The 25,279-nt window shown below is 50.5% G+C and overlaps 1 protein-coding gene across 5 annotated transcripts in view; it reads right to left on the bottom strand.

Annotated features, from left to right (window-relative positions):
• Window positions 1-75: 75 nt before the first annotated feature.
• Window positions 76-25,279, bottom strand: part of NSD1 (nuclear receptor binding SET domain protein 1) — a 65,861-nt gene continuing 40,657 nt past the window's right edge. For 4 of the 5 annotated variants that reach the window (XM_074604181.1, XM_074604180.1, XM_074604185.1 and 1 more), the window contains 10 exons: window positions 24,136-24,315; window positions 23,646-23,802; window positions 23,157-23,362; window positions 22,487-22,599; window positions 19,613-19,882; window positions 18,158-18,274; window positions 16,628-16,769; window positions 16,066-16,172; window positions 12,806-13,010; window positions 76-8,914 (listed from right to left, as the gene is read on the bottom strand). In XM_074604181.1, coding sequence (XP_074460282.1) covers window positions 6,582-8,914; window positions 12,806-13,010; window positions 16,066-16,172; window positions 16,628-16,769; window positions 18,158-18,274; window positions 19,613-19,882; window positions 22,487-22,599; window positions 23,157-23,362; window positions 23,646-23,802; window positions 24,136-24,315 — 3,830 coding nt within the window. In that variant the 3' untranslated portion in view covers window positions 76-6,581. The remainder of the gene's footprint in view (window positions 8,915-12,805; window positions 13,011-16,065; window positions 16,173-16,627; window positions 16,770-18,157; window positions 18,275-19,612; window positions 19,883-22,486; window positions 22,600-23,156; window positions 23,363-23,645; window positions 23,803-24,135; window positions 24,316-25,279) is intronic. The other variant, XM_074604183.1, reaches the window with a different exon arrangement.

Here is a 25,279-nt window from a genome sequence, read left to right as displayed (position 1 = left end):
CCGCTGTCAGGGGTCTCCCGTGTCTGGGCACAGCCAGCCTCCCCGCCGCTCGGCAAGACAAACCACAAGAGGACATCGAGAGTAAAGTTAAACTTTACTTTACAGTAATTTTTCTTCTATATACAAAGAATTACAGTACATGTTCTGGGAGCACCTGGGCAGGGCAACCCTCTTTTCTTTATAAGTTTCACATACACAGCCAACAGTCTAAGGGGAGCAAAATGAAAGTCATCAATGGTCCAAGACTCTCCCCTCTCTCTCTTCTAAAAATAATATACATGCTGGAAATATGTAGGTTTCTCTCACCCGTTCCGGCATCCCTGCTTAGAACTGACAGACGAGTCCTGGCCAGGGCCGAGCACCCACGCGTCCCCCACACAGCGCTCGCCCCGACTCCCGCCGAGCCTGCGGGAGGGGACCCTGCGGGGACACCCCTCCGCCGCCACCCCACAGGCAGCAGACCTCGGGGGGGGGGGCAGAACGCAGCATGGGGCTGCTCATGCCAAGGCTTCCCCCCCTCCCCTCCGAGCAAACCTCCCGCTGAGGGCTTCAGCACAACACAGGGTGGCCCCCTGCGCGTCCCTCCCCACCCCCGGGCAGTGTGGAAGGGGGAGCGGGCAGCCGGGGCCACGCTCCCCGGGACCCCCAGCCTGGCCGGCAGCCAGGACCCCAGCTGAGAGCACGTGGCACCAGGGGGTGGCAGAGAATGTTCGAAGCCAGGCATGGTATCTGACACGTTGGGTGTCTGGGAGGCGAGCAGGCTGGCGGGGCGGTGAACTCGGCACCATGGTTAAGCAGGGCCGGGAGCGCCGCTGCCGAAAGGCCTCTCCTGCCCGTGGCAGGGAGAGCTGCTCCCTGCCTGCTCCTGCCTGCCGCTGCCGACACATCTGACCTCCCACCCGCCTCGGCCGGGGCCCCCCTCAGCTCCAGCCACACTCCACCTTGAGCCTCCCGGTGCTGCTGCTTTTCCTTTTAATGAGATCCCAGTGTCTAAAAAAATACACAAAACCCAGTTCCTTGAAGTCAACAACTCGGAAACATCAGAGAAAAAAAAAATCCCAAAAACTGAAACCAGCTCAGTACCAAACGGACACAAAGAACATGCAGTTAGCGGACGCCTGCCTTGCTTCACGTGGCTCCACTCGCTCCCTACGCCCTCAGGGCCCACTGGCATACTGGTTTGAGTCTCAAAAGCATCATAAATCGAAGGAACCGAGTCACGCCTCGTCCTGTTTCTGCCACACGTGCCGAAGCCCAGCCCCAGCTATCAGGGGACGGGATTCAGCCAGCGAAGAAACCTCCAGCCCATGGGCTAGGAGCCGTGAGTCCAGCCCTACTGTGCTAAGCTGCCAAACGGTTTACAATAGCACCACAATAGCCCAAGTGCTTTGCCAAGGGCAAACTGATTAAAACTTTTACCTTGAAATAGGACATAGCAACACCCATTTCTCAGATTTCCCTAGGAGGTAGATTCAGTGCTGTAGGGACTGTCCATCACCGCCACTTCCCTAGCCCAAGCTCCCGCACTTGGCTTAGGTCGCTTTTGGAGGACCCGGAGCAGAAATTTCACCTTTTCCCACCTCCTGCTAAGCGAGGGCACCGCCACCCCGCAGGCGAGACTCCCGCTGAAGCCAGGCAAGCGGCGGAGCGGTCCCCGAGCTCCAGCATCCCGTCTCCCAGGCCCTGGGAGCCCCGAGCACCCACCAGCCCGGCCGTGCCGCTGCGAGAGGCGCAGCCTGCCACGGCGTTATCACTATCACAGGGGAGTAGAGTAATTAGCGCGGACAAAGCCTGGGTGATCAAACACTGCGCAAGCCCTCGCCGGCCTCCCCTGTACTTTCAGAGTAGCTGCAAGGTTTGCCACTTTGCTTTAACACTCCCTGGCTGGCAAAGTCTGAAAGCCTCATCAGTAATTTAGGGCAAAGCACATTACAAGCAGGTTACAATTACGGTTATTCCAAACATCAAGCGAAATCAGAAGTTAAGGCTGAAATTAAAAGTAAACGGAAGGTGCTGAAGGTCTGAGGTCTCTCAAACAAGCTCCCCCTGCCCTGTCGCAATGCTGCGGCGCCCAGGCGGGAGCAGCACACATCCACGGCATGCTCAGGTTCAACTGCTGCTGAGACACATTAGGGTTAGGGCTGCTGCTTTTTCTTTCTTTTGCTTCCTTTTTTATTGTGAAACTGAGCTGAAGCTCTTCTAGCACCCTCAATCCGCATCGTCTCACCTTAGCACATTGCTGTCCTTCGGAATCAACCACCTCTCTCACCTCCTGGATTTTAACAACAGCCACCACACCTTCAAAGCGAAGCCTGTGCCTGTGGGGGGTTCAACCCTGAATTACGCCGCATGCTCCCACAGTACCACCCAGACACTTTGTGCATGGAAGTGAACCTGGTTCTTGCGGGTTTGTTGGTTTTTTTTTGTTAAATAGGAAAAGTTTTAACTTGAGAACAGCAATAAAGCAAGCTACCGTGAGCTAGTTAGGATCTGCGGATGCGCAGCGGGGGAGCATCCCTTACGGTGGTTGCTTTTCTGCTCGATTCACCAGAGCCCGGGCTGGCAGCGGGCACCAGCCCAGCGAGCGGGTGCGGATGGGATGAGCCACGCAGGACGGGATGAGCCACGCAGGACGGCGGGCAGTGCCCACTCCCCTCCTGGCCAGGCAGGCCGAGGTACAGCTGACCGAGGCAGACCCTCACCACACTGTTACCCCTCACCAAAGCTCCTCCACCGCCAAAGGTCAGCTGTGACTCTCCTGCCCGTCCTGGGAACCCACCGCTGAAGCAGGTCCCGCCGCGGGACGGAGGCCACAGCTGGGGACCCCAGCCCACCGCTCTGAGCAGGGGCAGGCGGGCGGCAAGGATCTTGACCAGCAAAGCATTTGTACGGGAGCAAAACCTTCATCACCTTTGCAACTCGGAAGGGGGAGCCATTCCTACAAGTGGGAACGGGCTCATGATGCTGGGAAGTTCCCGTGAGCCTCCCTGGGACAGCAGGGAAAGGGACAAAGCTCTAAGCAGAAATAATTACACCCTTGATTCTGCTTCTACAACTCTCTACAGCAGTGGATCAACATCAAGAGTCGCCTCTCACCCACCTTGGACGCAATTACGCCTGACCCGAGACTGTTAGTGGCCAGGTGATCGGATCCCTCCAACACAGTCAAAAAGCACTTGTGGCCTCAGCCACAGCAAAACCCAAGTGATACAAACTGGCTGAACTCTGAAGGCAGCAATCACATAAAATGAACCAGAGTACTTCCGTACAGACATCTCCTCCTCCTCCTCCAAAGCAGCGCTACCAGCTGCCACCAACAGCCAGAGTCTCCTCAAGTGCTGAAAAGGCCCCTATTTCCTTCGTGAGGGTTGTGTTGCCCGTAGCTGTTTCCCACCGCTCACAGCCGATGAGGGCAGGCTGGGCAGGGCAGGGCTGGCGGGACCTATCTCCACACCTGGTCAGGCCTTGCTGTCTTCTTGAAGTGATCCAGCACAGCCACCAATTCCTAATGGCCCCACAACTCCCTCTGCAAGCCCCACACATGTCTGAAAAGCCATCCCGATCTGACAGAGCATCGCCCAGGAGCCCCATGAGGGTGAGGAGGGAAGAGCAGCTTGGTGGCTTCCTCCTTCAATGGCATTTCCAAACACCAACCTTACTGAGCAGCCTCCCAGCTATGCTGAAGTCCACTTTCTAGCACGTAGCTGGAAGATACCAAGCCAGAAACCTGGATCCTTGTGGAAAAGGCATGAAAGGAGACAAGAAGAGAGGTGGGGTACGCTCAGATGCAAGGAATAAGGCTGTGAGTTTAAAATGCCATGCAACGGTTCAATCCAAGCTCACTGTTCAGAAGAAGCTTTTGGGTGAAAGCCTGCTGTGTGAAAGGCTTTTGCTGCCGCGAACCTCACCTTACTACGTGAGCACACGATTTATAGAAGTGATTTTTTTCAAACCTGCACTTAACGAGAATTCATTGAGAACTTCTCCATTTTACAGATTTAAAAAAGCCTGCACCAAAAATATTCACAGTTTATTTTTCATGAAACAAGTAACTAGTTAACACGTGACAATGCGAAGCGGAGGTGGACAGAGCAGCGCAGACACCTTTCTGGTTACAGCTGTAGCTGGCCGGGCGGCTGGCACGGAGGCAACCCTACTTACACAATCTACATGACTAAGTCCGGCTCATGGGAAGGCCTATAAATGTAAATTCACGATTTATTTTCCTTCTCACACATGATAAATACTTAATATACTGAACCTCATTACCATTTTTTAAATTTTGTTTAAAAAAAGTTAATGAATGCCCTTAGATTATTTTCTGTCTCAATGGTTCTGAGGAGTTGTCCTGATTCCCTTTGTGCAGGAGTCACGCAGAAACACAAGCTGCTTGCATTCCCCCAGTTTCAGCAGCAAGCAGGAACTGACCTGCCAGTCTTCCCGGAAAAAAACAACATTAAACAGTAAGTTTCCATAAGCCATAAAGCTTTTTGAAGTCGCTAGCTATTCTACAAAGGATCTGAAATGATTCGGACTAGAGAAGAGATGCACCATAGCACTGATAACGTCCCCTCGTGCCCAGCACACCCGGCCTTTACAGCAGGACGTTGTCTTGGGGTGCGTACGTGAGGAAAGGAGAATGGATCAGGATTAGTCTCAGTACAAGGGTCTGCCTCCCTTCATAGAAAAACTGCAAAGCTCACGACCGTCTGCTCTGGGAGCAGCAGGCACTTGCAAGCCAGGTGAGAACAACGACCTGCTCCCACGTCAGAGGGAGAGGGTCCGCCTGGAGCTGAATGCTCCCTTTGCGGGGAGGGACCCGCGGATCTACCTGGAAGGAGGAGGATACGCTGGAGCTGCGCAAGGGTCTGATGGCGGGCACGGAGATCCGAGGCCGTGGCACCCGGATCGACGGAGCTCAGGCAAACCACAGAGGTAATGTGTTGTGAGAGTGGGAGAGTGTGCTGGTCAGCAGCGCTTCCTTGGCAGGATACCGACCCCATCCAGCCCGGGCAGCGCCGCCCAGGGACGCCCGTCGTCCTCCTGCCTGCAAGGGTGACGGTGGTCACAAGACGCCGCTCCTGCAGGTCCCTGGGAATCTACCGCTTGCCCCAGAAGTACCATGGCCAAGTGAACTTCTGCCTCAACACTTGAGTAAACGGCTTTCAGCAGGCTTAGTCTGAACGCCAGCCTGACGACCACCAGGTACTAAACGTCTCCTTAACTGGAAAAGGGAGGAGAGGAAAAAAGAAAGCCAGCCAGCTGCTGGAGCCCACCGTGTTCCAGTGTGAGAACTACTATTCAGTTGGAAGGACACACACGCGCGCGCACACACACACACGCACACCAACACAGTCCAGTTAATTCAAGTCTCCTTTGGTTGTAGAAGAGTTAAGCCAGAAGCTACCCAAGGGGAAGGTGTTGAGATGGGTCCCGATACAGCTCCGGCACCCTCGCCTCCACGCTGCGCAGCGAGCGGTACAGGCTTCAGCTTGCAGCTCGGCAGCGCGTCCCGCTGCTGGGAAGACCAGGTATGGTGCGAACACGTACTGAACACATCTGAGGCAGGGGGAGAAAAGACTGCTCAGCCTGCTGGCTCACGGTAACGACAGAAGTCAAGAAGAGACTGGATGGAAGTTTGAAAGGGAGCACCGCCACCCTGCCAGGGCGGTGCTCAGCACCTTGGGGAAATCCACTCAGCCCTGCTCTGCTATTGCTGCTTTATAGGTCACCACGTTTTCAAGTGCAGGAAACACCCCGCGTGTCCTGTGCTAAAGGATTAAGACACAAGAATGTAAAAAACTGCCAGATGGCTTCTTCCAAGATCTCTCTTTTCCCTGACCTCCTTCAGATTCCCCGTTTCTCGGGCCTGGCCAGTCGCAGCTTTGTACAAAGGAGCCTGAACGGGTATTACCTATTGCTGGAGAAAACTGCACCGAGCGTGTGCAGCAGGCTCCTCTCCCAGCTCAGCTGGAGATGATACTTGTCCGTCAGTGAACCACACACACAGCACGTCCCAGCGAACGTACGGACAAACCTCGCAAAGCAACACCCTGCAGGGACAGAGACCTGGGCAGACGACAGACAAACCCTTTCCCTGCTTCCACAGGGTCCAGCAAGGGCGTACACCTGACTGCTCACCGCCTGACCCCCGGAACATCTCCAGTCCCCGGGCAGCCTGACTGAGCTGCTTCCTCTACATACGGTAGCAAGAGCGAGGCCCCTAGCTGTACCTGGGAACCCGCCTACGAATCAGACCTGGAGCTCGAACACGCTGGATCAGTAATGTGACCATTTCAATGGAATTGGAGATTTTTACCCAGAGTGGACTCTTTATTTCAGCTTTACCATTTGCAAAAGGAAGAGGAAAAGGTCACGGATGCTCTCTCCCTTCGACTGGGCCACACTCAGACTTAAGTGAATGTCCTTGCTCATGTCACGAGAGAATATGGATGGGATGTGCATGGGTTAGGGGCTGGGCTCAGGGAAGTGAATAAAAAAAAAAAAAAAAAAACCAAAACAAAGATTTCCCCCTCCCTAAACATTAAAAGACTGAAACCTGCCTCCCATATTCACCAACCTCACTTTGGCTCTGAGTCGGCCAACTCACGACAGACAGAATCCTGGTTACGGGCTAACGCTGTGTTTTGTTCAGGCAAAGGGTCCTGCCCCCGAGGAGTCTGTGCTTTTCCACTCAGCCAAGTAATCTGGTCAATTGTCTGAATGTTTGTTACAAGCCACTGCATCTGCTCCGGGGGCACCGGCGCTTCCCTGGCTGGCCGAGGGGTCTGCTCAAACGCACGCAATCTCTCTGATGTCCAAGGGTTTTGCTCTGCGGGGGCTGAGGCCACTTCCCAGCCGGGCTGAAGGGTCGGCTCCGGTAGTTTCTCTGCTGTCCGGGGGGACTGCTCTGCAGGCGTCAGGGCTTTTGCGGTGGGCCAGTGGGTTTGCTCATGCGTCTGTAGTTTCTCCGTAGGCCAAGGTACCTGACCGACATGTGTCACCACCTTCCCAGCAGACCAAGAGATTTGCTCGCCAGCTAACATGGTCCTCTCCTTCTGCTGGGGACTCAGCTCCATGGCTGGGGCTCCTCTCTCCTTGGGCTGAGCGTTCTGGTCGACGGGCCGCAGCGCCTTCTCCGACAGCAACAGCCTCGGAGCCGACGTAGCCGGAGGCTTGTCCAAGGCTTGAGGCCGAGGAGCCACGGCAGTAGCCAGCTTGTCCGATGCCTGAGGCCATGGGGCTGTAAGAGTGAGAGACCTCTCCAAGAGCTGAGGTCGAACCACCACGGAGCTGAGAGCCTTCTCTGGAGGCAGGACCCGCAAGGCCCCGGAGTCGGCAGCCTTCTCCAGAGGCAGGGGCCGCAGCACACCGGGGGCGAGTGCCTTCTGCGTGAGTGGGATCCGCAGGGCCCCTGAGCCAAGAGCCTTCTCCATGGGCAGGATGTGAGGTGACCGGGAGCCAGGGGCCTTCTCCAGAGGCAGGGGCCGCAGCGTCCCTAAACTGGGAGCCTTCTCTGTGGGCAGGATCCGTGGCATAACTGAGGCAGGAGCCTTCTCTGGAGGCAGGGGACGGGGTGTCCCAGAGCTGGGAGCCTTCTCTGTGGCTGGGACCCGCACTGACCCGGAGAAGGAAGCCTTCTCCGTAGGCGGGGGCCGTGGCACAGCCAATCCAGAAGCCTTCTCCATGGGCAGGATCCGTGAGACCGGGGAGCCAGGGACTTTTTCAATGGGCAGAGGCCACAGCACCCCAGGACTGGGAGCCATCTCTGATGCTGGGACCTGTGGCACCACAGAACTGGGAGCCTTTTCCACAGGCTGTGGCTGCGGACTCTGGGCAGAAGCTTTGTCCAACAGCTGAAGCTGATCGGCCCCAGGAGGCTCGTCCATCGGCTGGGACTGCAGGGTCCCCGCCGTGGCGAGGAGTCTGTCCGACAGCTGAGGATGCAGGCATTTCGCTGGGAACTCATCCAGCAGCTCAGGCTGCTGGGTCCTGGTGTCAATGAGAGACTTGTCCGATAACCCCAAAACCCCAGGGGTGGCAGGAGGCTCATCCGACAGCTGGAGCTGCAGGGCACCAGCAGTAACAAGCGACTCGTCCGACGACGGTGGAGTTCCCGGAGGAGATTTGCTCGGCAGATGAGGCTGCGAGGCGTCACTGGAGGACTCATCCAGTGGCCACAGCACCGCGTTGGTGGGAGGTTTGTCGGACTGCTGAGGCCTCAGCGCTACGATGATGGGCTGCTTCTCTGACTGCAGCCTTAGGGACAGGGCAGCCTGGGGCCTGTCCGACGGCTGCAGGCAGAGCGACAGGGTGGTGGGAGGTTTGTCCGAAGGCTGCAGCCGGAGCGAGAGGGTGGTGGGGGGTTTGTTGGATGGCTTCAGCCTCAGTGACAAGGTGGTGGGGGGTTTATTTGACGGTGGCAGTCTCAGTGCCAGGGTGGCGGGCGGTTTGTCTGGTGGAGGCAGCCTAAGGGCCAGGGTGGTGGGGGGCTTGTTTGATGGCTGCAGCCTCAGGGCTAGGGTGGTGGGGGGCTTGTCTGATGGCGGCAGCCTCAGCGCTAGGGTGGCGGGGGGCTTTTCTGGTGACTGCAGTCTGAGGGCCACAGACTGAGGTAGGCTGTCCAGAGGCTGAACGCTCAGGTCTGTGTCCGCAGGTGGCTGCTCCGCTGGCTGGGTGTCCTCGCCATTAGCCAGGGCTTCTATGGGAGGCACATACTCACGAATTTCTCCCGGCTCTAGAGGGTTAGGCCCGCAGGGATCGTGCTCTGTGCAGCATAAACGTCCATCCAGCTTGGAGATGAAGAGCATGCCTTCCCGGTGCTGCTTGCAGAAAGACCTGGGACACATCTCGCAGAAGGAAGCTGCTTCCTTACCGCACATATCACACTGATGCCACGGGCACTCCCACTTTCCTGCAGCACAGACACAGGAGAAAAGACATACCTTAGGAGTGGTACAAGGGGAAAAGACAAGGCCTGCTGCACAGGGAGTTCAAGGGAGAGGGGGAACACGCCTGTGATACTTCCATACAATTCTACATGTCCTCCTCAGCTTCTGCCATAGCTCCCAGGCTCGACGGGCAGTTAAAAGGAACCTGCTTTCTCAGAAGCAACAAGGGCAACGATAATCATGACAAACACAAGCCACGCCAGGTCAGACCAAAAGCCCATCTAGCTCCAGCACGACATTAACCAATACAGGCACCTAGAGAGGAGCAGACACCCCCAGCTTGCACATCTCTGTGGCTCTGATTTCCACAGACGACCACCGTGGTATCCATGTATAACACACCCAATGGACTTTTTAAGTAGATGCATCAGATTCATCCAAGTCTCTGTTAATTCTGGGCCAACAACCTCCCTTCCCCTTTATTAGAAAGGGGAAATGAGAGTGCAGTGGTCACAAGGGAGTAAGTTTCTATTTGTCTCTGTACCCAAAGGCATCTTCCATAACCTCTGTGCATGGCCGCGATAAAAAAACTGCTTATTGCAAAGCAGAGCTTCTCCCCGAGGAGCTCCGTGTCCACACTGAATCTCTTCGCCATCAATATCAACACGGAGGGAAAAAAAGCAACATTGCTCTTCAGAGACTGCTGCTTTTTTCACTTATAGATGACCTCGCTGCTTCAACCCTCTGCTCCCCCAGCCAAGGCTGCCGCCGCTGTCTTCTCACCGGTTCATGGACACAAGGAACAGTGAGACCATTTGCACCCAGGATACACGATGCCGAGTCCCTGACCTCTCACCGTAGGACCAGCACGTCTGCCTCTCCAAATATGTCCCCTGACTGTCTGTGGAAGGCAACCACAGACACCAGCCGGGCCAGAGCACTTGCCAGCCTCCCTGAACCAAGCCCACACATCTGTGGCTTTGGCTACCAGCTCTTTTCCAGGGAGGCTGGAAGGGAGCACGGCTGCAGCACGGCACTGAGCAGCTGTGAGCATTTCTCCACGCGCTTGTGCAACACCAGCTTTCCACTCCCCTCTCTCACGCTGCTTCTCCCCTGGGGCTGAAGACAACATGTAGCATGTTTTTCCCTCCTTTGAAGCCAGTCCAAGGCTTCTGTTCCGCTCTCAAAATACGTACGCTGCTTTTCTGCATCTTCTCCAACTTTTCAGCATACTTTTCAGAGCGGGGACGTTTAACACTGCACATGGTTTTCCGTCTTTCAGGCTCACGGTGCTGCAGCCCAGGCTGTTGCTGCTCTCCCCACACCGTCAGCAACCCAGAGCGCCACACTCAACGCTCACTTTGGCCACTGGAAAGGCTCTGTGACTATTATTGTAGGAGGTCATTCGTACGGATGGAAAATGAAATAACTCAAAACCTGCCAGTACGTTGCAGGAAGGATAAATCCTATCAAACCACTCTAATGGTCTTTGACAGGATGAAAGGCCTAATGAATAAGCAGCCTCTCCAGGGACAGCCCAGAGCAGAGGAGCTTTCAGAAGTCAGATCACACAATTAGGAACATGCAAACAAGCAGGAAATTCCAATTACTTGACAGCAAAGCCCACGGCAGAAGAAACATTTGAAGTAAAGAGTGCTGAACCTTTCATGTCCTGCACAACACTCTAAGGAGCGGGCTATGAAAATAACAACCTATGTGTAAAAATGGTAAAATGGCTACAATTGGCTGAAAAACATTCTCAGGAAACTGCTATTAATGGTCTTCTGGCAAAGCGAGGGAGCATTTCCAACGACATCCTTCAGGAGTCTATTTTAGCCTGTATTTTAATTTCAAATTTGTAGAAACAGAAGGGCAAACACTCTTACTGAAACAGGTAGATAACAGCAAGGCTGTGAGGAACTGCAAAAATCTGGTTAGACAGGCTCAGAATTTAAACTGGACAGATGCTCTGGCACTAACAAGATGCAATTAAATAAAGACCAGTGCACAGCAGAGGACTGCAGGAGGAAGAAACAAAAATAAATATGTGCAAAGGATCAAGACAAGAGGACTCAAGGATGACAGGGCAAATCACGAACATCACATAAATAATAAAAGTTACTTTTTAAAAACGAGCAAAATCTCATTTTCTGAGGTATGTTATGTAAAACACAAAATACAATTCTTCTGTTCTGTCAGTGTTAGCAAGGCCTCAGCTGCAATACTGTTAAAATACTCTACCACAATTTAAAAAACGTGTAGGCAGGTGGGACACAGTCCAGAGCAGATCAAGAATAATAATTTTAGAAAATAAGAGCTGCAAGGAGAGGCTGTGTTTTTGTCTAAGAGGAAGAGGATTAAGGAGATAACAGTCTCCCATCCTGTAAAAAAATGGGTATCCAAAAGTAATCCTTTGTTTTTTCAAGACAGGCTGTTAGGAGAAACTTTTCAAATGGAAAGCAGGGGATTCTCCTTCGATGGAGACTTTAAAGCATGGGAAAGCCTGCCAGGATGCTACAGCACCCTGTCTTAGCACACAAAAATGGACAGGAAGGTGATATTCAGGACTCCCTCACCCTGAATGATGATGTTTCCATAGGAATGACCCGCGCTCCCGTCGGCTTTCACGTTGCTCTGTTACAGCGTTTGTTCAATGAGCAATCCCAGGTCTTCTGTATAATGCCCTATTCTCCCCAAAACTTAACAGACGCACACCCGTCATTTCTGTCATCTACAAAATGCGCTACTAGCCCTTCTACACCTTCTGCCAAATTACAGCTAGAGGTGCTGAGCGCCCAGTTCTGGCTCCCCTGGCGCGCTGACAGAAACACTCTGTCGCGGTGACTCTCCTGGCAGCTACTTTCAGAGACTGCTTGGTTCCATGTTTCTCAGCCTGCCTCCAACGTCCTCAGAAAATACTGTACAGAGCTGCACAGAGAATTTCTAATTACGGGAATGCTTACGGTATTAAATCAAAAGATTTACAGCCCCCTAAACAAACTACTTCAATGCAGTTTCTTTTATTAACCAAATTTATTATCTTAGCAAAAACGCCTAAATTAGGTTTGATGAGTTATTCTACCTAAAAACTTGTCATCTAGTATTGCTTAGGTTCTTACCATTTAATTCTTTAGGCACTTGACCTCGCATCAGCTTTTCCATCCTCCCGGCCTGGCAGACATCGGGCTAACTGGCCTAGCAAGACTCAGGTCAGACTTTTTCCCTTTCTGAGCATTGGTTAAACCTGAACACTCATTAAAGGTCCCAGGAACTCCTTTAGTAATCAAGACAAACCGAAACAACAGATGAAACACTCCCCTTAACCAGCTCCTTAAAAACTTTTAAAAGCAACTTAAATCTTTTCCACTAACAAATGTTACTTTACAGCCCCTGAGCTGCTAATGAACCAGAAACCGTTTTATCACTCATACAGGGAGCCTATTTCTTTCTTTTTTTATTTGAAATTTCTGTCCTCGTTTCAACACAAACTAGGATATGTTTTAATACTGTTCTGTTCCTTAGCTATAAACTCATGGCTATTAAGACATCTAACACATTTTTCTCTTAACTCTTATCAATTCACTCAATTGTCTTCAACCTTGGGAAAACAGACTGAGGAACCAATATCATAACTATTGTTGTGACTGTCCTCTGCCAGGCCCCAAGGATGGAGTCAGCTCACAAGCACCAGTTCTTAGGCAAGGACCAGCTCACCCTTCAGCAATCAATTCATCTTTTTGCAGTCCCAGGGGGGTGCAAACCAGGGTGGTTGCGTCGTGTGGGCCACAAAATCTGTTCAAATGAGAAAGATTTCTAGAAGGTGCTGTGAAGCGAGTGCGAGGTGATGAGCAGCACCTGGGACACCTCGAGCCAATGCTGTGACCCAAGCGAGCCCAGCCACGTGGAGTACTGACCTGCAGGTCTCTTGGTCAGGTTGAGGCAGTCCGCGTGATACACCTTGGGGCAGCCTGGCTTCTTACAAGAAACTAGCTGCCCTCCATCCCCACAGCTGAAACACTCATCCTCTCGCTCCTTCATCACCTCCGCCTGAGACCTGCGCTTCATCTGCGGCCGTCTCTTTAGCTTCTTGGACTTTTCCTCGGTGAGGGTGGGTTGGCTCTGTGGGTGAGACAACATCAGTTAACGCGGGTCTCTGCCCCTTCCATCTGCTCCCTTCCTGCTACGGTGGAGATAACCGCAATGCCGCAAATAAAAACTCCACCGCCAGCCGTACCTGCAATGTATGTAACAACTCTACAGTGCTTCTTCGTATTTGGCAATCTATTTACTATAGCAAATAGGGTTTTTTTCTTTTGGAAAAAGTCTGGAAGGCCTGCACAAGAGCCTGGCTAAACGTGTGACACAATGCAATCCCAACAGCAGAACAAGGAGCCAGGGGCTGCCTGGCATTGCTGAGCTTGTGCTACCTCTCACACACTCTTTGGGTCCTTGGTTAAAGCAGTTGGGTCCCCTTGCACCCCTGACTCTCATGAGGCATCTCTCCCAGGCCACTTTTTGATGTTCCTCACCCCTCTCCTCATTTTCGGTCTGAATTTATCTGTGATCACAGTCTGCACCCTCAATCTTTCTAATGGCTTTTCTCTGCCCCTACCCAGTTTGTTTCTCCCAAACGCAAGTTACAGAATTACACACGCTACTTCAGATGACGCCTCGCAGGCCGTGTACAACGACATCAATGCTTCTCCAAAAGAATGGGAAATCCCTCCCAAAGCACCGCCTGCATTTGCCTTTTTCACCACAGCAGCTCAGTCCTGCGGCAGCTGAACCGCACAACGGCTCCTTCTCCACCACGACTGCTCATCCATGACCTTCTCACTGCAGATTTCCTTCTGCTATTACCCTCCAGGTGTTGTACCGTGGCGTCCTGAATCTCTGAACTCCAGCCCGTTCCCAGTTATACTCAGTTATTCCTTTGCAAATGCCCCATCCTCCCACACCAATGACATCTGACATCTTTGTGTCACCAGTACAGTTAAATTCTGTTTAAATTCTGCCTGCGTTACAGGCAGTAATGAAATAACCACGACTGGCACCTAAATGGCTTAAGTGGTCTCTTCCCTGGCCTACGGCTTCCTCCAAGCGGCCCCCCCAGCTAGGCTCTCAGGCCACTCCTCACCCCTAGCTCGGATCCCCGAAGGCTAAAAGCCTCCCATTGTACCGAACGCTCAGCGCCACAAAGGTAGTGACAGCTGTCCCCTGCCAGCGACCTTATCAAAGCGCTATCAGTTTAGTTTGTCTAAACAGACATGAGAGAGTTTTTATGCCACTATCCGCATATCTTCGTGTCCAAATACACGTTCTCCACAGAGAACATCTCTGTGTGCTGAGACAACGTCTACAAGGCGATTTTTGCATCCTTTATTCCACATTAATATTGGGTACTACTTCAATCACTCTCCTACCAATATTAAAAAAAAACCCAACACCGAAACCTTTGTCTCCAGATCTACAATTTCAGAATTCAGCAGCGGTCCTGCCACCAGGGAGGTACACGTCTCGATTGTTCCCTTCCCCTTCACATGTGGATATTTCTGGTTTCGTACCATCAACCCCATCGACAATGGGGACAAGTCAGGCCTTTCTTATCACTGAAAATGCAGGCAGTGAAATCACTCCACCTAAACCATTCCACCTATTCTCAGCGCCTAGTACCTCGGCCATCTAATTACAAAGGGAACGAGAAAAACCTTTCACAGCTAATTTGAATGTCTAAGCAAGGTCTAACAGCTGGACTAAGCGATTCCCACTTGCTCACTGCAGCACAATAGACTCCCAAGCATTCTTCCGCACTCCCAGTTAGAAAGGTCACTTTTAAGAGTGAACTTGAATATAATCAGCAAAGTTTAGTCTCGACGTATCTTCAGGAAGCTTAAAAACCACATCTATTGTGGGATGAATTTGAAAAAAAAATACCCCAAGGTACTGTTTTCTTGAGTATTGTTTCTTAGCCCGTCTCATCAAGATGGAATGAGTCGCCTCAGGCACCACAATGGAACATTAATGCCAACTAAAGGGCACCTTTCTCTGATTTCCATCATGCAACCTGCAATTTCGGGGCAAAAATGACAGCCGAGCCGCGTATAACACAGGAGCAGCACAAAATCAATTGAACTTTAAATCACAACCCAAAAAAGAACTAAATTCATCAGATGTGTAATTCACCTCACCTGTCAGCTTCTGAAGACATTTTTTTTTTTTTTTAATCCTAGGTTAATTTTTCTGCGGAACTATGCGCTCTGGAGAATTCACAAAACCTTCCCTATACATCGATGGGGCGTAACAACTGTGCTGCTGGAGCTGTTAACCCCTAACTGCGGGCAGGCAAGCCGCCAGTATCCACACGCCAGAGCAGAGGGATTACAGGCTGATTTGGTGAAGGCTCTTGAAACAAACCAACAGCTGAGACATAGATTTAGCTGGTGACAGCTGGGAACGCGGCCAACCGCTCCTGTTATTTCCTTTTCCCAGTGAGAACCAGCTCACACAAGAAGGTAATTGAAATCAATTCCTGTTACCGCAACATTACAGTTACAACACGAAGCTCTCAAAAGTCGATGAGGTTTAAAAGCTAGTGATTTTTCTACTACAGATATGGCAAATTTCTTATTCCTGTCTGAGGTATGCACTTCAGTCACTTAACCAAAAGAAGGAAAAAACCCCAGGAAGTTTCTTAGTGCAGCAAAGATGGCAATATAGAAGCTTTCTGGCTCTAAAGCAACTCCATGTCTGAAAGAACATGAGTTTGCTGGCCTTCCGTGCATGCTCCCAATTTGCTCAGGCCTTTAACTTTGGGAAATGGACTACACCATGGTTTCTTGGTTATACGATGGAAGCCTTTCCCATGCCTGTCCTTTGCACCTCCAACGTGATGGAAATTATCACGCTAGTAAGCAAAAAATTCTGGGAAAAAAATCTTTCATTTACTCTTTTGTTATAAAATACTATTTCCTATCATTATTTATAGCAACTCTGATAATTCAGGTCTAAGATCTGTGCTCTCAGAATGAAAACTTCAGGATTCGACTCATTTCAAGTGGTGCTTTCATGGCCACGCTGAAACCGGATTGCCCTTCCTGGGATCTCTGCAAGAAATGATACACATCTATGCAAAGAGGTGATCTGGAAGAACAAAGACCTAAAGGAGGCATCATACCTTTGGCCGAACTCCTAGGAAGCCACTGCAATTTGGGGCACCACATTTACAAACGGTCTTTCCATTTCCCAAACACTCCAGATTGTAGTTGAAAGTCAGCTCAGTCCCTGGCACAAAAGCAGATGAAAACCAAGTAAAGTTGTAATGAACTATGGGGCAGAACGTCTTATTGCTGAAGTAAAAGCACTTTTGAAATATAGCGACACAAATGACTGTGCCTACTATGGAAGGATACCAACTATTCATCTCCCCGCAGATCTGTGTGGATTGAAAATTCAGTGCAACCCCACACTCCTGCCACATACTACAGCCAAAAGGGCATTCGACCCCACGCTGCAGATGCTTAGCTCCATTTCTTGACCCTGTAAATTAGAAATCTCAGCCTCCATTTATACCATGGGGGTGTGCGTTTCATTATGTCAGTGCTGGTGTCAAGTCTCATGACTGCCTATGTGAAAACAAAAATTAATTATCTTCCCAGGGAGCTACAACCCCTCCCCTCTCCTTACAGAAACACTCCCATGCTTTTAACTGCAGGTAGGGACAGCGCGGGGTTCCTTACCGGCTTTGATATTTACAATTGCGAAGAGCCCAACCCGAGTATCACCATTCACACACCATTTCTGAGTCTCACAGTTTGGCTGGCAGCAATGGTTCATGAATCGAGCGTAATTGCCCTTTGGCCCAGCATCAATGATTCGATCCTGGAATTGCAGGAAAAAAAAAAAAAGAAACCCCACATTTAATAAAGTGTCATTTCCTGCTCAAGCCATTGCAGCAGAGGCACCAGGAAAGCATTAATCAGCAGTGAAAACTATGACAACGGAGGCATCTGATGACACCTGCAAAGCACCTCAGTTCACACACGTGTTTTAGCCAAGCACAAGGGACAGGTGTCGCTGTGTTGCCTGGACAATCGACAGACACCCAACCAGTTTCCACACGCTGATGTCCCTGGTGGAGGCTGGCAGCTTAAATGGCAATACAGTCTCCTGCACATCATCATCTTCCTCTTCAAAGACAGACGGCCTCCCGAACAGACAGGAAAGCGCTACTGCTGCTTTCTGGGAAGTTCGCTCTCCCTGCGGTGTTAGTGCCGGATAAACACTACACCAGCACACTTCCAAGGCAGCACTTGCGGTTCCAGACCCCAACTTCTGCTTAAAAGCAAAATACCAGTTCCTATTTCTTGTACATCAGTGTAGAGAAGGAAAACAGGAACCGTACGCGACACGTGAGGTACGCTTCTGTACGGTACACCACCATTAGTTAGATGTGTCAGAGGAGGGGCAGCTGCAACAGATTTCGTTTTGCAATAACGGGGAAGATACTAGCACTTGGTTTTGTCCCTGCTCCCACCCATTAGCCAGGAAAACAAGAGACGGTCAGTGTGAATTTCCAGTAAGAAGAAGGGACAGTCAGAAAGCAGTCACGCTGTTATCCTGTCCCACGCTCAAAAGCTTCTTCCCATGCCTGCTTTCATGGTTTCCTTCTAATCTTCTCAAGGATGAGTGTGAAAGTGTGGAAAGCAGCTGACAAAACTACTTACCTCTAAAAGCCAGGAGTTCACACCAACAACCTGGCCTCCAGGACCCGCTGAGGATTCTGGGGGTTTAACAAACTCCACTTCTCTACTTAGACCAGCAAGACCTGGGATCAGAACTTAAATTAGGGTCTCACCGTGCCTGATACAGCTGAGGGCTGACGCATTCCCTGGCACACATCAGCCCAGTTCTGGACTCTCCAGGGTTCAGCTGCTGGCAAGGATCCTGAGATTACCAAACCGACCCTGTTATGCTGAAGCAGGATCTATGATCCTCAGACAATTGCCCTCGGACAACTGGCTCACCTCTTCTGAACACACTGCAACGAATTCGGTTCAGACTTTGGTCCTAATCATAATATCCAACCTGAAACTTCTCTCCTGCATGTTAAGTCCATTCTTTTAGTCTTCTCTTTAGTGGAAATGCAGACCAGCTCATAAGCAACTCTTAGCACCTTTTTACTTGCTGTAGAAGACCACTATCACGCTTTCCTTGCCATCGTTTTACTTCTGTATAGGATCCTGGCAAGACAAGTTCTTTCCACGTACCTTATCCAGTGTCAACATGTAGAAATTGGTGATGTCATGCTCCTGAGCATAGCGGATTCGGGCTCGGCACTCCTCTTCATCAATTAGCTCCCCAACATACTCATTAACAAATTCGCCCTGCCAGGGAGAAAATACCATGCTGATAAGATGAGACAAATTCCCTCCAGTACGGAGGGACATCCACCTTTGTGCTAAAGCTTAGTTCTCATTTCCTTTGTGGAAAAAATTTCTATAAAAATCTTCCTCTGTACTTTGCAGCCAGTTTGACCTATACTCTTCACGAAGAGCCCTGAATCATACATCTGTTTCACACACTCAACAAATAACTTGAAATAAATTAAATAAAGCAACAACGGCCCTCAGATTATTCTGTGCTACAGAAAGAATTAACATTCAGGGACAGCATAAAAGCAAACCACAAGAACAGCTCTTCGCTGCAAAGCTCAAAGCACTGCACAACTGCATTCCAGCTGGAAACAACATCCCTTGGGGGACCAACCACACTGAGCGGCACGATGGACCTAGGGCACCTGCTCCTACAGTGAATCCGTGGAGTTCCCTGGTAATGAAGTACCGCAGAGACCGTACTTCAACCCTCAAAGGGAACCCCAGCTCCGCTCCACCGGGGCTAACAGGTGCCTCCATTAAACAGATGAGTTCTGCTGTTTCCAGACCATCAGCTGAAAGCGAAACATAACAGGCGCACGGAACGGCAGAGAGATGCTTTCACCTGGATCAGAGCAGGCACAAAGCCTAAACAGGACAGACTCACATCTCTCCTACTGCTATCAAGACCCCTCCTATAGCATGTTGTCCCTACTCCTGCTTTTTCACACATTCTTCTCCTGCTGTGCTAATTGTCCTCTCTTTCACTTCACCCTTTCTTAGCTTTGGCATTCTTCCGTCTTCATTCAGCACAGGCACGTGTCCACAGAACATCTATTCTCTGCATTTGAAAATGTATATATGCAAGTGTTTTAGCTGGAGATGCCAATTTCAGCAATAACACCACCCATCTGCAGGACATTACTGTTTTGTAAGAGCCAAGCCCTGCCTTCAGTTTCTGATACAAGATTCTCATGCTGGAAAAGCCTGGCTATTCAAGAATGGGGGGGAGGTATAACCACTGTTCCCCACCTGGAAATGCTGAGCACCGTTTTCAGGCCAGTGTTCTGGTGTCCTCAGAGCCTACCGTCCATACAAGCAGACAGATAGACATCTTTCTTACCCCATGGGACATCAACATCTAAACCATTTTCTTGGGTAGCTTAACCAAAGCATTCTTGTCAGGAGACTGGAAAAGTTAAATTGTTCCATTTCTTTCCTAAATGGCATGCTACGGGAAGAAGTCGTCTTCAAATTACGGAAGACAGTAATTTTTCAAATCTATTGAGAACAACACTGAGCAAGAGAGAAGTGGCAAGAGAAAACTACATGCAGAAACACAGTACGTACCTTTCTGATGTCTGTTTTGGCTTGCAAGCCCCAGCCTCGTGCCAGTGTGCGGAAAATTTGTACCTCGGGATACTGCCGCTTAGAGAAGCACTGGTTCTGGCAGCGCTCCCCAGCAGGGCAGACCATGGGGTGGCATTCATAGAGCAACATGCGATTGATGCATTCGGAGTCCAAGCCGCATGGGTTTTCATCTGTGGGTTTGCAGTTGCAACGCGGTATCTCAGACAGGTCTGCAGTGAAGATCTGCACCTTACCCACCGGTCGGTTCACCTTGAATGCACATGAAGGACGTTAGCTACTCGAAAACAAGAGGTCATCACGATAGTCACTTCTATACTCAACCCTTGCCTACGAGCTGACAGGCTGCAGTGCAAGTTACACCAAGGGGCAGAAGGACACAAGTACAGGCACACGCGTACTCTGGGCACGCTATTTCAAGAGGTATATGGGGTTAGAGGAAAGAGCTAAGGAGGAGGCAGGTCCCCCATCAGCATCACCTGGTGCAGTGTGTATTCTGCGACCCCAGTGCAGGGAGAGGCTGCCAAGTGTCCCCCTCCCATCACCACTGTACCTACATCCAGCCCAGGTGGCCCAGCACTCCAGCTGGGTGCACACCATATCTGTGACCAACACCAAACCATTTTTTTGTGTGAAACAGCACCTTCTCCAGTCTCTGAGTGTCAGGTCCTTTTCCTTACAGCCCTGGTTTTTGAATCTGTTACCTTCAAGCTGTTTTGTGCTCTCAGCTGTCACTAGGAGAACCAGGCTGGCATGCCCATGACCATGACAGAGTACGAAAGGTCTACCTACGCACTGAGCCACCAGCAGTTAGCTCCCTACCCAACTGTCCTGCAGACATAAATGAAAGAAAAACCAGACAAGGCTGGCGTTGGAAGGCCCAAAGAGGAGCTCAGAGTTAAGCCAAGGAGCTCTCTAAAAACCGCTCCAGAAGGAAGCAGAGCGCAGCACCAGGTGGAGAAGCGACTGGCATGTCTGTGGCACGAGCTGGGTCCTTTGGTTTTGGTTAAAGGCAGCGAACGCTGAAAGGCAGGCAACAGAGAGTCAGGACTGTGGAGAGAGACACTGAAGCAAAGCTCCTTGCTGTTCTTTGCCCAGGTGAGCAATACCATCCGCTCCCTTTCCTCTCCCAGAACACGAAAGGAGAGGATCATTTACCAAAGCTATTCCAGCCCCCACATAATTTATCTAGTCCCACCCACAGAGCAAAGTTTCCTTGTTGGCAGCCTGCCTGAGGCTGTCCTAGCCCTGATCCTCCGCCTTTGTTTAAAAACAAACCCTGCAGAAACCCGATTGATCTCTTCCACACAGTCTTTTCCCTTCCTCCTAGTACCATCTCCCACCTCCAACCTTCCTTGTCACTCTTGTGTTCTCCTCTGCTGCTTCCAATCTCTTATTCATAGCCTGTTAACTCATCACCTCGTTAAGAGTGATGAGACTCACAAGATTAGGTCCATCCACCACTGGGCAGACAGAGGGGCCCATACTGGCTCTGGCACTGCCACTCTGAGCGACCCCGGTGTCCGAGCACGCACACATGCCAAGCAGGCCTGTCCTACTCTGAGGCACTGCTAGTATAAAACCAGCTCCAAAACAGGGTGATGCTTGGACTAGCCAAACCCCGATGCGATGAAAGAACCCAAGTGTATTTTGCAGCAGCCTCCCACGTTGGCGCTCCTTTGGATGGACCTCAAGGTGCTGACCACCTTAGCCAGGATGGGAGTGGACACAGTCAGCTTTGGCCATTCCAACCTGAAGCCTTCTCCAGTTCACCGTACGCTCCTACAAACTGCTTCACTTTCACAGAGACAAACAGCTTGCACACAGACCTCAGAAGAGCTGCCATGGCTAATGACCATAACTGTTATTATTTATATTAAAGGGTATTTCAAAGACTCCGAACTGCTTCTAAAGTTCCTTCATGTTGCGGACAGAGACAGGCTTAAAAATACCTATAATGAGAAACTGTATTTCCTCCACTGAAGCTGCCTTACACTGCTGCCGCAGCATTCAGTCCAGTAACTCACGCAGGATATACCTGCCCGCCCAGAAATCCTAGCTAGAAACAAAAAGTGCCAGCAGTCAGTTAAGCTTCCATAGCTGGCCACACAAAAAAAGGAGTAGACAGGTGCAATGAAAAAAGAGCATATTCCCTGAGTCACTGGGTTTCTGATCAGCCTGGACCCACATCTCAAGCAGAGGCACCTGCTTGGCCCCACCTCTCCTGTCAAGTCACCTCCGTCCTGTAGGTCTTCTATTGCTGCTCCAATTCTACCTCAAAGTACAGCCCTAAACGTGAAGAGTTCCCAAAAACTCAGCAAAAGGGCTGGTATTCCAACATGTGCATCTGCTTCAGTATTTCTGTTCAATCACCAACCGATACAGAGAGAGATATGGAACAACAGCAGAGATGAAACAAGATACTGTGGGTTACCATCCTCCACGCAGCTCTGCTCCACCGCACCCTGACCACCTCCTACCTTGCACCGCCTGGGACGCCCACCTCGCCAGCAGTAGCACGCAGTACCTGAGCGTATTGTGCGTCACTAGCACTCGCCCCTAAGTCAGAGAGACACTTCCTTCAGACCACGCAACTGACAAGGAACGGCACAGAGATGTCCAGATCTGCTCCAGTAAGTCAGAGTACCTCTGCTACTGGTGTCCAGCTTCCATACAGCTCTGCGCATACGTGAATCCTTTCTGTGGAGGATAACTGAAGATGCCAAGAGGACCTAAAGTAACCTTCAAATGCAGCCACACCCCCATACAGTAGAAATGTTTCTGTATACCTGTAAATCACCCGCATAACAGCGCAAGACTTCTCTTCCGCACCTGTCCCCCCCCACCTGCCCTCACCTTGATGTGTTTGTAGGGAGGAGGTTTCTTGTCGTTCTTTTTGTCTTCCTGAAGCTGTCTCAGTTCTTTCTGTGCCTTCAACTCTTCAAATCTTACTGCAGCTTCCTGAAGAGCTAAGTGAGAGAACAGGCTGTGTTACAAGGAACTCCCACTGCTCACACGGAGCTGGGCTGCCAGTGTCCACCCAGTGCTCATGGCCACTTCAAAGACAGAGGTTCACCAGAGGGGGGTGAAGAAAAGGCCAATGCAGTAGGGCAGTCGCAGGAGTTACAGTAAGGAAGTAGGTGATGAAGCATCCAAACTGTCAGCTAGCTTTGCCAGCTTTTGGGCAGAGGGGTCAGGCAGCTGCATTCACAACTCTCAAGTGCATTTTTATATAAAGACTGTATTAGACACAGGGGAGCTGATAAAGCAGCAGCTACCTTGGATTTAGAGTGGCTATGTCAGAGCTGGAGAAGCATTCGAGATTTGCACGCCCTCCTCCCTCTCTAGGAGTCAGACCAACAAACATTCTGAGGATGCTGGATGATAGATAAGCGGCAGCTCATTCTACAAATTTAATTTCACTTTAGCTCAAAGATGACATTTTTCTCTGTTACAAGAATGCCACTTCTCCAAATGCAAAAGAAGAGAAAAAGAACAAGTACCTCCCTGGATGAAGACAAGTTACCTTTCTTGTATATGCCATCCACGCCCTTCCCCATCTTGTCTTTGCTGCTGACATCACCTTCCATGTAGGGGAACACACGGGCCTGGTGGGTCCACAGGTAATCCTTGGAACCGAAGAACAGCACAGGGAACTCACCGATGTCATGTTTCATTTTCTGGATGTTGACAGGGATTGTCCTAGGATGGCAAATCTCAGCTGGCCACCACCTGCAACACAGGGAAGGGCAGATAAAACCCCTGGCCTCCTCACTTCCAACTGCCTCAGAAGCGTGCTGCATGGAGACATGGGGGAAAAGCATGTGAGGGCTGCCAGCAAGGCTGGTGGCTTACTGGAGAAGGAAAGCCACGCGTTTTACCAGCTGTTACATGCGTGCAAAAAAGCCAGAGGCTGCTGCACTGTACCCTGCAGAGAGGAGCACCTTCCCACCTCAGTCACCATGAGCACTGCACGAAAAAGGGATGGGGACAAGTCTGTTCTACCTTCACCTACCTGTAACGCCCAACTTTCACCCAGACTACTTCCTTGTAGTGTGGCTTTTTGCCTGCCTTGCAATCATTACAATACCAGCTTCCCTCCGGCATCTCAATGTTTAGACACTCACGGTGAAACGCAGCCGGGCACGACTCACAGCATAAGAGGCTGCCCCCTGCAAAGAAAAGGAGGAGGAATTTATCAGAGTCACTGCACAGAAGCCCTGGACTCCACACTTTCAGACAGACACAGCTGAGAAAAGGGCACGATGACCTCCTGCAAACCCTTCTCAAAAGTTGTGCTCCACTCACGCTGCAAAAAGAACCCCTCTGAGGATCCAGAAAAAGCCCTAGCCTGAAGTTGGACTTAAATGGGGATGGACAGGAAGGCAGTCTGTTCTCTGCAGTTCTCACTGGCACACTCTGGATGGGCAAAGCTTCTGCCTGCTCTAACGACTTCTTGTCGGGGCATTCCTTGGCGATAGGGGACCCAGCACAGACCGTCTCACCTTCCGAGCAGACAAAGCACCAGCTGACGTTGACGTGCTCGTGGTTGCGGCAGCCCCTCCGTGCAGTGAAGTGATTGGGGCAGATGATGCTGTTGGAGGCGAGGACCACGGACCCAGCGGCGAGGCAGAAGTCATTGGAGTGGTAGGCAACTGGACACCGCACACAGCGCATCAGGCGACCTAGCACCAGAACGTGGTGGGAACACAGTGAACCTCTGAAGGAGGACGATTTTTTGTTTCCTGCCAAACTTACTCTCTACTGATACCTACGCTCAAAATGAGCAACCATAGGTGATCTTCGGAAAAGGAAACTGACCTTTAATTTTTATAGACTGTCCACAACATACTCACTAGATTCCTATCAAATTATTTAATATAACAAAACATATATAAAAGTAGTAATATCTTTAATATATATATATTTGTATATAATAAATATAAAAATGTATTATTTAGAAGTGAAAAACCTCCTGCATGCTGTGCAGAAACAGTTCAAGAGTTCACAGACTGGGACTGCTTCCTATCATACACAAATAATTAGTAAATCAGCTCAGACAGTAATTACAGAGGGGGTGTTCCAAGTGCTTAGCTGCACGTAATGAAACCAATCCCTGTAGCTTCTGAAAACATCAGCACTTGCCTCTCCACTTTATCAGATATTATCCTGAAATTCCGTAACGGAGAATTCAGAACTGCCTATAGGCCTAATTTACCCAAGGTTTTTGAGAGCCTGTTTTCAGTTCCTCGCAGGAGACTACAAACAGGGAAAAGAGGTGGGAGGAAAGGGGTAAATCTGATCGCTGAGAAGCCAGAGGAACACAATATAAATATTCAGGGGGGAAGTGGTCCGCTGTAGGCTACAGACCTCAGTGTTGTCTTCTACACCAAATACTAATGTGTGGGGGAAAAAAGAGACAACTTCAACACAGACCCTGAGGACAAAACCAGAGCTGTCTTAAGATACCAAGCACTTAAAGAAAGGCAGCTTTAGAAGCAAACATACAATACAATCACATAAAAGTTTTAAGTTTAATCATGTGAGATAAAGGTCAAGGTATTGCTGCAAACAGCTCAAATATTTGCCTGAGAAGCTTAGCCCAAGGGTGTCACCACTACAAGATGAAAGTTTGCATTATAAAAAAAT

This window comes from Larus michahellis, chromosome 11, assembly GCF_964199755.1.
Source record: "Larus michahellis chromosome 11, bLarMic1.1, whole genome shotgun sequence".
NCBI classification, from domain to species: domain Eukaryota; kingdom Metazoa; phylum Chordata; class Aves; order Charadriiformes; family Laridae; genus Larus; species Larus michahellis.
The sequence above is the reverse complement of the archived record's forward strand: the minus strand, read 5'-3'. Positions and strand labels throughout refer to the sequence as shown.